The 12,499-nt window shown below is 40.1% G+C and overlaps 1 protein-coding gene across 1 annotated transcript; it reads left to right on the top strand.

Annotated features, from left to right (window-relative positions):
* Nucleotides 1-8,555: 8,555 nt before the first annotated feature.
* On the top strand, nucleotides 8,556-11,464 carry Gkn1 (gastrokine 1; the record flags this gene model as incomplete). Its single annotated transcript, XM_010609828.2, has 5 exons — nucleotides 8,556-8,615; nucleotides 8,703-8,840; nucleotides 9,832-9,942; nucleotides 10,517-10,664; nucleotides 11,370-11,464. Coding segments are annotated over 5 exons (552 nt in total), but the record flags the coding sequence as incomplete, so codon positions are not given.
* Between the last annotated feature and the right edge of the window lie 1,035 nt (nucleotides 11,465-12,499).

The raw sequence follows: 12,499 nt of genomic DNA on the forward strand, positions 1-12,499 counted from the left end.
ATGGAAAGGGTGAGAGGGAAAGAAGGGAAAAGGGATGAAAAAAGAAAGTTGAAGAATAAAATGGAAAGAGCTTTTGCAAATGGGAAGGTGAGCAACTGGAGGAAGCAGGGAGGGATAGGAGGGGAAGGGGACAAACTTAGAACTAGGATGTGTTATTTACATGTATCAATTCCCCACACTAAATGTAATCTAATGTACTTCAAACATGTACTGCTAAAACAATAACTTTTCTATTTTAACTCCCACTCTAGAAGAGGGAAAGAACTCTCTGGGAAATTGTTGGGCCTCTTCTAGATTTGAAGAGAGCCAACATTATGGAATCTACTTGTATTTGAACTTCTTTTTGAGTGTCCTCTTATTGCATCCAGCAATAAGCAATTACCAGCAAGAAGCATGCTAGATACATGAGGCAGAAAGAAGCTCCCCCTGCTAGATACCCAAGGGACCACCATGCAGCATCTGTGTATACAGTTCATCTATTTTAGGGTGAGTCATGAAATCCTAACACCAAAGGGTATTTACAGGGTAAATTTAAGGGTGTGTCAATTATTAAAGATAAATGAGATTGCTTTTTCAGAGAAACACCCATGACCACCAACTAAAATATTAATCTACAGGGAGGAGGTCCGGGGTACTGGAACACATGGGTGTGGAAAGGATGAAGGAGTCTCAGACATGCAGAAGAATGATTGAGCCAAAGAGGAAGGTCAGATCTAAGGGGCTATTTGGAGAAGATTAAAATCCCTATAATATCTCCAGCTCAGTGCGTAGCAAACTGGGTTCTTGAGACATTGGATAATTCTGACTCAATTTTTCTCTATCTCATTGTGATTAAACGAGATATTTAACCATAAAGGGGAATCTGAGAGAGTCAGGAGTGTGTTATAGGAGTGTTATAAAGAAGTCTCCCCATAGCCACTGGATCCCCAATTTGTACCACTTGGCTCTATTGCAGCCCTTAGACTGGAGGAGCACACCCCATATGTCACTATCTGTCTGTCCCTTAGTGTTCATGTTCAGCCAATGCTGAATAAAGCTTCTGCAACCACTCTGGCTTAGAGGGGTCATATTATTCTGAAAACTCATCTGTACTGTTGATGTGGGGTAATTGCAAGGTAGAAAGAAAACATCATAGGTACCAAATCATGTGAACTCATCATTCCAGTCTGCCTGCTGTGTGACTTGAGACAAGTTACAAAGCCTCTCAGGACCACGCCTTCTTCTCACCTTGTTTTGCTTTCCAAATCATACATGTGTCTTCCCTTTCATCAGGTCCACTTATGGAATTTGGGGAGCCCAGCACAAAACAAAATATTAGGCTCCTTGTTCAAAGAGCAGGAAAAGCCTTTTCTTTTTATTTATGGGTCTCCTCTTTCTCTTCATCTGTGATGATGTTTCTGATTTGCTAATTAATGTCACACTGCCTTGAGCACAGGATATTTGCAAGGTATGTGTAGATCTACGAAGGTGTCTGAGGCTCCATTTAGCATGCAGGTCATGAGTTCAGTCTTGGCCCTTCCTGTGCCAGAGCATGGGGCCGGAAGGGTTGCACTGGTCACATGTTCATAAATCGAGAACTGCCTTGGAATGTAATCACTGACTGTTTTACCTATAGCACCTTCCATAGTCTTCCATAGCACCTTCGTTTAATGGAATGGTGAATTAGCGGCAGCTTGGCAAATTGCTTGTAAACAAGGAAAGGGAAGAGAGGTTGAAGTGAGGGGAGAGGAATGGGGGTACAAATTCCCTATGATGAATGTGATTGTGGTGTAAATTCAAACTGTAACAATAAAATTAAAAATGATTTCAAAAAATTAGAAGATGAACAGAGTTTTTAGCCCAATGACCTATTGCTGAACAGCAAATGAAAAAAAAAAAAATCTTTCCTGGCCCAGAGTTGCTTTTTATTTCAATCCAGTGGGACCTCTGAAGGAAATGAACACTCCAGCATGCATCCCAGTGGATAGATTTTATGATGTATAACCAGAATTGGAGACTGGAAGTGTGGGTAGGATGAGAGCATAACTGAATAATCACAGAAGCTCAACACTCCCTGAGGCGACTCTAGAGATTCAATGTCTTCTTCTGAAAATGTGTTCTGTCAGAAGCAAAGAGTATTAAGGGAAGTGGGAAAGGTAGGGGAAAGGAAATAAGGGAAAAGAAAACAAAACATGAGAAAAGAAGAAAAGAGTATACATAGGTATATGTGCCCTGTTTGAGAAGCAGAAAAGGAAACCAGTTTTGATCTGCCACCTTGCAGAATGCTTAGTGATTCACTAAACCGTGCTGCCTTGTTCAGTGGCTTTTTACTTTGGTCTCTTCCACCTGGGAAGCTGTGAAAGCCAGTGTGGCGAAGGGGCCATTGGATCTTTACAAGACCCTGGCTCCAGCACAGCTCTGGCCAACTGGATTCTCATCTTTGAATGATCAGTTTGGTCCTTTCCAAGTTTGTGGACTAACACTGAATAAGTGCACTTTAATCGTGAGTGTTTTACCCCTTGTAACTAAACTACTTCATTTAGAATGCTGAACAGGGGCCGGGAATTTAGGGGATTTAGCTCAGTGGTTCTGCCACCTGCCTCACAAGCACAAGGACCCGAGTACAATCCCCGGTATCAAAAAAAAAAAAAAAAAAAAAATGCTGAACAGGGTAGAATGATATTATTTCTGAATTATCCATGAGGTAATTATACAGAAACATCTGACTGTTCCTATTCCTCATATAGGCACTTCCTTTATAAAAATACTTAACTAGGTTTGACTGTTTTTCATTGTCATGAAAAATGTACTGATCAATGTTCTCCTTATCTCTATTTTCATATATTTTCTACAAATGATGAAATTACTCAGGACACTTTCTGCTAGCAAGGTTTCTCCCAATCCTATTTACAACACTGCAACCATCCAGGTAAGAACTAATCTGAGGCATTGTGCAACATTCCTTGCCTCTGCGGAGATCCCAAAGGTTTGGCAAATACCGCGTCACGGACTTATATAAGCAGCAAGGTAAAGGCAGAGTTGTATGTATTTTGTAAGGCTATGGACCCAGAGGAAACAGCAAGTACACATGAAAGACTTGAGACAAGTACACGGAGTGACTAAAATAAATGATGAATGTTTATTTCTTTTTAAAAATGTATTACAGTAGATGACACGTTGCCATCAATACCCCTCAAAATACTCCTCTCACTTCATACATTCATCCCATCATTATCGTCACGACTTGAAGCTCTTCTGTACGTCCTCTTTCATGAATGTCTTAAAAGGTATGATCACAAACAGCAAATGCTGCTGCAGAGCGCCATGCAACGGAAAAGCAGGCTCATTAAACCGTTGCAGCGCGTCCTCACCCACCTTATTTGCCAGATCTGGTACTGTGTGACTTACAGCTCTTGCTGAAAGTCACAGTGACCAGGAAAGATAAGTGTTTTGGGTCATTTCAGGATATGGAGTCCCAAGACAAACACTTAAGGAGGAAAGACTTTCAGAACTGCTTCAGAAATTGGTAAGACTGCTGAGTTCAAAGTGAGGGGAAGTGTTTTAAGAGGGAATTAATGACGCTGTGTCTTTTACTAGAATAACTTTTTAACATTTAAACAATCGTATTTTTCAATATGCCATTATTACAAGCGCCAGGGCTGTAGTCACAGGAGCTATTAATAGAGTCTCGGTTACAGTTGAGTAAACAAAGACACAGAAAGGAGCAGAAGTTTTCCCAGAAACGATAAACAAAATGGGTTCAGACCTCACAGTGAACCACCTGACTTAGGGACATAACAAAAGCCATCAAATTGAGGCATAGGCTAATTAAGAAATGAACAGTAAAAGCAGGGAGACTGAGACAGGGTCTTCTGCAACCACACAAATATACCATAAAGACTAAGCAGCTAAAACCAACGAAGCCCTAAACATCTGCAAATAAGACAGCAATTCAGGGTAAGATGAGTTTGCTATGGGCTGCATAAGTGTCAGTGTCTGCTAAGACAGTCCAGTAGCAGGCCTGGACAACAAAGGAAACGTGAGATGGGAATACTGAAGATGGAGCTGTGTCCTGCAGGTAAACATTCCTTTGCACTCAGTGGGGTAAAAAAAGAATGTGAAAAGTCTGTGCTTTTTGTGGGAAAGCTCTAAATTTCCCTCCAGATCCATGCTATGGACACACTGTACATGGAATGCATTTCACTCAGCTTGATACAACAGGGTGTGATGTAAATGAAGCCTTGGGTGTATGTGTGCACTATGAGATAAAATGGTGATAGTCGCTGGTTTTGACATAGCCCAGCTTTAACCTCTGTGGGCAGGGCAAACTCTATTTACCTATGGGCTGGCTTGGCCCCCACTGGCCCCCACTATCACCTGAGATCCCTGCATGTGTCACGACACCGGTGCAGGGCCGCACATCTCCACCTGGCACTGAAAGCCAGAAACGATGAATACAGTGCACTTTGTATCCTCTAGACTAATCATCTCCTTTTACACAATTCAAACATGTTAAAGGGACCTAGTGAGCATCCACGTATGTCAATATAATCTAGCACCTATGGAGGTGACAAAAAAACATTGACCTGCTCTGTCTTCCTAGCATGATAGGGCATGGAACCAATCAAACTTAGTTCTCAGGGAACGAAGGCGCAAGAGACTCGCTTATGCTTTTGGCGTTGGATGAGACCAGGATTGAACTCTAGAAATAACAATGTTGAATAAGGAGGAATTTCTTCTCTTTTTCATCCATAAAAAATCCAAAGCCTAAAAGGGAAAAAGTCACTCACTGAGGGAAGGAAAAATAGATTAGATTTCTTGGCTCCTAATTCAAAACAATAGGTCCCCAAATGAACTTTCAGATCCAAGCTCCTGGGCCGGGATTTAGCTCAGTGGTTCCAGTGCCTGCCTCACAAGCACAAGGGCCCAAGTTCAATACCTGGTACCCCCCACCAAAAAAGAAATGGAGGGTTCAGATCCAAGCTCCACCCACAGAGGCAGATTAAAGTGTCCTTAAGGATGGTAACAAATGTTAAATAACCGTGCTTTGTCATCAGTTAACTTTACAAGAATCTAGGTGGCACAATGTGGCATGATTTCTCCTCTGTAGATTTCTCAGCATGTTTGGTACGTGGATGCGAATTGTCCATCTCTAAGAGGGAAACCCTGAACTAACTCATGTCTGTCTGCCTGCCTGTCTTTCTCTCTGCCATCTCTGTTGTGAAACATCTACCAAACTGCATTTCATGTATCCACTGCACATAGAACATACCAACCTCTCCAGTAAGGTTTGATATATGAATATGTGCTGAGCATTGCACAAGTACACTGCCATGACCACCAGAGGCTGAGTCTAAAGGTGGAGGCTGTGCTGTCCACTCTGTGGCTTGTAGTGCTGACATATTTCCTAAGGCAGATGAAGACTGCTTCACGTTGCCAGCCCACGACTCCAGGCTTATTGTCCTCTTGCACCCAAAGAGTGAATTTGAAAGGTATCTATGGATGCATTAAAAATGCAAACAGTATCTTACTGCAGCTGCCTCTGTTTCACTCATGACAACATTCTGGAAGAGATATTGATACTGTCAGGAGTGGAACACATGACTTTAATGCAGAAAGTGGGGAAGCTGAGGCAGGAAGATCACGAGTCTGAGGCCAGCTTGGGCTACATATCAAGACTCTATTTTAAAAACAATGTTGATACTAAGCCACGCTTTACAACCATGTAACCTCTTCTTATTTAGAGTCCAGTCTATCACAGCAGCACAACTGTGCACACAAGGAGGTTTCCAAAGGGATAATTCATAGATAAACAATTAATAAGATAAAGTTCTCTTCTTTAGCAAATTTTATTTATTTGTCCCAAGTGACAGCTTCTACTCTGTCTCTGATGAAAATTTTATGATTTTAATGCAATTTCTGGAAATTAAATAGCCTAGATCCAAATAGAAACAGTTTTTATACCTTCAATTGGGGTGTTTGCCTGGGAAATGGAGAAGTGTTGGATGTAGCAGTATCTGAACCAGACTTTGAAACATGAATAGCAATTTGCCAATTAAAAAGGGGCAAAGGAGCAGCCCTCCCGGACCAGAACAAAGCATGTGTGCAAAGGCACAGAGGCCTGGATGCATGGATATTCCAGGCATATGGGAACTCTGGAGTAGCAGCAACATAAGTGTGTGGCATAAAGAACAGAACTGATAGGGAAGCTGCAAAGCTTATTTATTACAAAGGACTCTGGGTTCCATTCCAGTGAACTTGAACTTTATGTTGAGGGCTGCTGGTGAAAGTTTCTAAAAACAGTCAAGTTGCATTTATTTACATAACGTACTTTAGAAAGATGATTTTAGAGATAATGCTTTGAAATGTCAGAGCCCTGTCTGTGACCAGAGTGATCAGCTACATCCTTGTGGAGAGTCCAGCGAGGGAGCCGTGGCCAGGCCCTAGCAGAAGGGCACTCCTGAGATGTAACTAGCCTTGGATAACTAACCTGGATGTTGGGGTGGGAAGAAGTTGCTGACAACTGTACCCCGTTTTTCTAACCAGATATGTGGTGTTATCATTGAGAGGCCTCAGGAATGCAGAAAACAGGAGAGATTTGGTGAGAGTAACTCAGAAAGCATCTTTAGGCTAAGTAAAACTATTACAATGGGATCGGGTAAGGTAAGAAGAGGAAATTGTTTCCACATTCCTATAAAGCTGATAACTGGAAGGGGAGATACACACACAGTTTTTCACCTGGGTGCTTGTTTGGTTTTAGGGATTATTCTCTTTCTGAATCTGGGCAATGTCAATGTATCAAATACCCACACCCACAGCCTCAATTGGACCAGAAGTTATCACGCCTCATGCTGAGTCTGCTGTGATACATTCAACTACACTGAGTGGTGACTCAGATCAGCACCCTGTCAAAGTGCCTTGCTAGCCAGGCATGGGAAAGCTTCCTGGCGCATGGCCCAGATCAAGGAAGGGAAGGAAGATAAGGCTTTGACTCCACCTGAGCAGACCTGTTTTAGTAAAGCTGGACAAGTACAAATATGAGAAGTCTGCTCATCTGGGTCCATGCGCGCCTGCTCCTCTACTCCTCTGCATTCCTGAAGACATGAAGTTCTCAGTAAGTGTTTTTTTCACTTTGAACTTACGATCACATAGGCAGAAACTCTTAGTATTCTGAGGTACTGCTTATTATGCCAGTGTCCATAATGGACAAGTTTGAAAAAAATCTTCTCTTTATTTTTGATGGAATTTGACATTTATAAGCATCTCTATACAGAAGGGTATCCCACTGGGATTAGACAGACATCTGAGCAGCTTACACTGAGCCAGATTTAATAAGATGACTTTCCATGTCACTTGATTCGGGTGTCCATACGGGGCAAGAGTCCCTAAGCCCTAAAATGTACCTGATCTTTTCTTATTTTTGAATTCCTCTTTTTACCAAAAATCTTGATCATATTCAGGCCAAATATAAAGGCATCACAACATGTGTGTAAGAGATTTTTCTGTCAGAGACTTTGCTATGAAACAGGTAAGAAAGGTTTGCCTCGGGCCCTGTCTGCGGAGCTCCTTTTGGAAAGCCTCCCCAGTGTACAGCTGCTGCCGCCTCTGAACTGTAGGTGCAGGCAGAGGCCCAACACTCCAGGGGTGGACCCCATAATCTGCTAGGGCTGCTAGAATTAGAGTTTCTTTTTTTAATGACAAGATGCAAAGGTGTTACCATCAGATGATTATTTTCACGTTTCAACATCCTACATCTTGCAATATCTACAGCTGACTCTGCTTTGTAATGGAGTTTCAAATGTAAAATAATTATCTAGGAATAAGTCCTCCTAACAGCAGTAAGATGTTTTCAAAAAGAAGGGAGGGCTCCAAATAGGAGCTAAAAGATCTGGTTGCTCTCCTGGTTTTGCAGGGAACAGGAAGATGTGACTCTCGCCAAATCACTTAACCTCTAAAGTTCAGTTTCCTAGTCAGTAAAAAACTTACAGGGCCAGGGATGGTGCTCAATGGCACAGTGCCTGCCTGGCAACTGTAAGGCCCTGAGTTCAATTTCTGGTACCAAAAAAAAAAAAAAAAAAAGAAGAAAAGAAAGTAAAAGGATAACATTGTACTAAATATTGTCTAAAATGTCTTCTCCTTCTGACTTTTTAGCTGACTAATTTTTAAGTCCTTCTGAAACTAACGCAAAAAGAGAAATTATTTCAACTATGAGAGAAATAACATTTCTACTGTTAGGAGGATGTCATCCCAGATCAAATAGGAAAATTAATTTGCATCATTGTCAGATGTGATTTTTTTCAGAATGTGCACCCATTTTCTTACCATGTGTGCTATTTATTTTAAAATATATTCTCCATCAGCTTTTGATAAGGCTTACATGCAAAATGAAATGATTTATAATGAATCAATAATTCTATATTCTCTTTAAAACTTTCTAGGGTTGAAAATTCAAGGTAAGAGAAGAAAACAGATCACTCAACAAACTGATAAAATGAGTGAATTTCATAAGTGTGGTTAGAGGAAAGAAGAAGAGGGCATCGTTGTGCCATGTAACAGTAGGGCATTGTTATTTGTGATTTCAGATGCTCTTTATCGGACTTCTTGGGCTCTTCATAGCTCCTGGTTTTGCTGAATATGTAAGTCTCACTTTTTAGAGTTTGTTAGCAAATAAATTTGAAAAGAAACGTGATAGTAAATCATTCTTGATTTCTTAATGACTTCAGAATATCAATGTCAATGATGACAACAATGTTGCTGGAAGTGGGCAGCAGTCTGTGAGCATCAATAACCAACACAAAGTGGCCAATGTTGATAACAACAATGGATGGGACTCCTGGAACTCCCTCTGGGATTATGAAAATGTACGTAGCCAACATGCAATTTCCACTCTTTAAAAAATAGTGTCTGTTTTTAAACGAGTGAAGAATATGATAGCTAACCATAAAAAATTAAAAATAAAATCTAATTCCACATAAGCATAATAGTTAAAAGTAAAAGAAAGCATTTTGCTCACTGAAGTTTACTCCCCACATAGAATTAATTGCTACTAATAAGTATGGCGTAATCAGTTAAATGCAAGCCAGTCAACAGTTATTAAGAATCAGTATGTGCAAGGAATTATAGAGATATTAGACAAATATGAACAGCCTTTGTCTTTCCTGCAGGTAGCCTCAATGATGGTGAAAGAAAGCCCTATATAATATTACCACTGCAAAAGCATAATCTGTCTTACTTTGTCTCCAATTTCCTTCTAAAATAACAGAAATTGACATTTCACCTATAACTCAAAATACCAAAGGAAATGCAAATTATAGTATTTATTAGTAAGAGAAGGGAAAACAAAACATTTGACACTAGGTAGGAGACCCAAGCCTGGAATTACTAGCTCTGTATTTAACCAATTTTTAACCAATTTTACACTTTAAAAAAATAAGCTCTTTATTGTTTCAGTTCCATTATCTGAAAAATTATGAAACTAATTTCACTTTGCCTCCTTGGAATGTGAGGATCAGAGGAGACTAATATATGGTAACTTTCTAAGGTTTATTTCAGTAAAACATGCATAAGGAGACTAACTCTTACAATGCTAGAACTGAGAATAAAGCTATGAATTTGATTCTCTCTCTCACTCCCTCCTTTTCTCTCTCCCTCAGACCCTCAAAGAGCTTGCAGTCTGTCCCTGTCCTTAGAAATGTTAGCAACAGATATGATTTTAAAACAATGCCAAACCAAGGGATTTCATCCCAACTCTTGATCTCACAGTTCCATTTGCTTCTGTGGATGAAACTGACTTGTGATAAGAGAAGCTCCTCGGAGAGCATATTCCTCACTATCTACTGTCTTCTCTTCTAGGGCTTTGCTGCTACCAGACTCTTTGCCAAGAAGTCATGCATAGTGCATAAAATGAACAATGATGTCATGCCCTCTCTTCAAGCCCTCGATGCTTTAGTCAAGGAGAATAAGGTAAAAACGAAGGTCTCTATTTTTGGCGAGAGGAGGTCAATGAACACGTCATCCCCACTTGACCACAAGGGAAGAATAAGTAAAAAATAATTTGTTGTTTATTTGAAATTTAAATGCAGCGGGGTTTCTTGTATTTTACCTAGCAACCATTAGTTGAGATACATGAGAACAGGGGTCAACGGTTTTTTGGAAATGTTTTCTTGAGTTCATATTCCTCTAGTTGATAAATGAATAACTTTGACTGACCAGGCAAAAGCAATAAACTATATTCTGACAATTTGATTATCACGTAGCCCAATCCAAGAATTTAAGATGATCAAATGAGGTCCAAGTTCCAAAACAAATTAAGAATAAATCAGACTTTTGGTTTTATGAGGAGCTGACTCTCTTGGGACACTTAAAAGTATTGACATACACAGAGCTAGAATTGAGTCTTCTTTCATTTTGTTTATGAAAAATATGCAGCCAAGCCATCACCCTATTTTGGCCTTGTCTTCCTTCAAATAAGCAAACCACTAGGCTTGGAATTCATTCTCTCTCTTTCTTCTCTTCCATGTGTCTTCTCCACATTCAGCTTCAGGGTGAGGGGCCCGGAGGCCTCCCTCCAAAGTCTCTGAGGTACTCTGTCAACTCTAACCCAGTTGATGATCTGAACAAATTTGGAAAAAACATTGCTGGCATGTGCCAGGGGCTTCCCACATATGTGGCTGAAGAGATTCCAGGTGAGTACTCTCCTTATTGTGCACTTCGGTGAGCACTGGTGGAACGATCAGACTACATTGGGCATGTTTGTAGAAGCCACCAATCATATGAGAGATGTTTACCATGGCTAACACTTCTTTAGCACTGTTTCATGTGCTTTAAATATATTAACTCAGTTGCTTCTCACAGAAATGTTGTATTAAAAGTTTTCTTAGTCTTACTTTATGGATGAAGAAATTGAAGGAGAGAGAGGTGGGGTGGGGGAACCACACCCAAGTATTTCAGCACTGTATCTTCTGCTTTTAAATTTTATAGAATATTGCCTTTCAAGGGTGTGTCTAGAATAAACTCCAGACATATTCAACTGAATGCCTGAATGGCTAAGTAAAAAAAAAGTGCTAATAGAATCTATTCTATTCTGCAGCTCCAACACTTAATTTCTGGGCACTACACCAAATAAATGTGCCTACTCAGTAACTAAACCTAACAGCACTTTTCCAGATCTCTGAATTGAGTGATTTTTATCTTCACTGATTGGCAGACAGAAGAGAGACAGAGACAGAGACAGAAAGACAGAAACAGAAAGAAAGAGAGAGGGGTGAGGGAGAGAGAGAGAACTTGAATCAGTCCACATCTAGTTTGGAAACTGTGACACTTCTTCACACACACACACCCCACACCAAAAGTAACCAGTCATTAATATACACTTCTTTTCCTTTTATCAGGACCAAAAATGCCTTTTTACTCAGAAAAGTGCTACGATGCTAATATATTCTGGATTCTGAACATTTACTTCTGTGGATTAGAAGTACAAAACTAATGAAAAAATAGAAGCCACTAAGTCATCAGAGTACACTGTGCAGAAAAAACATATGTTTTAATGGATTTTGTCATGTCATTTTCACAATGTTTTCTGTTAGTTGATTTGGTTTCTTTAAGTCTCATTAAACCTATTTGGCATTGAATTCAATCTATACAAAGATTTCTTATTATTCCTACTTGAAACACACAGGACCATAAGTGCAATGTGGTAGTAGCAAGTTGTTAGAGTTAATAGACCCAGTTAGGTCTGGCCTTTATTCAAACATGTTCCCTGTAAAGAACCCCTTCAGATGCTTCAGATATTTCTGACCACAGCCCTGGGAATGCATCCAAGGCCATCATTTGCTGTGAAGGTTGCTCTATAGTTGGTGTGCACAGTAACAAGGACAAAAATCCACTTAAGGTAGCCTAAACCAGAAAGGGAGGTTTATTGCAAGGTGGTAGGATTACGTAAATCCAAGGATATCAAAGGAACAGAAACAAGGAGCTCTATGGACACCAAGGCCTACACTGCTTTCCTCAGTCCTTGAAGCTGCTTGTTATTACTTCTCTGTTCCTCTCTAAAGCCTATTTCCCTCTTTCCATCTTGCAAATAGCTTTCTCTGTACTCATGAGAATTAACCCAAAATGTCAGCCTCATCCCCCATATATCTTTCCAGTTCAAGAGATAATAGCACATTGAATCTCAATTCCAAATTTTCCTTGATCCTTTTTGGTTCCAAAGTCCACAACCTCCATTTGTTGATAGCCAGGAGAGTGAAATCCTGTGGTGTCCACACAGCACAGGGGTCTCCGTTTCAGAAGTATCTCAGAGAAAAAGACTGTAAATATGTGTTACAAAATGAAGCTGCAGTTCATTTTTAAAAGTTGCTCCCAGAAAATTCCTTTACAGCTCAGATACTAAAAGAGGACATATCAGCCTTTCTATGACTTTAGGTGAGATATCCCAAAGTGACCCTGACAAACATTAATGCCCTAAAGACACTAATTCCCACAACTTAAAAATACTAATATTATATATCAATTATTACCA

The sequence above is a fragment of the Fukomys damarensis genome, unplaced genomic scaffold, assembly GCF_012274545.1.
Source record: "Fukomys damarensis isolate Sample0158 unplaced genomic scaffold, DMR_v1.0_HiC HiC_scaffold_2, whole genome shotgun sequence".
NCBI lineage: Eukaryota > Metazoa > Chordata > Mammalia > Rodentia > Bathyergidae > Fukomys > Fukomys damarensis.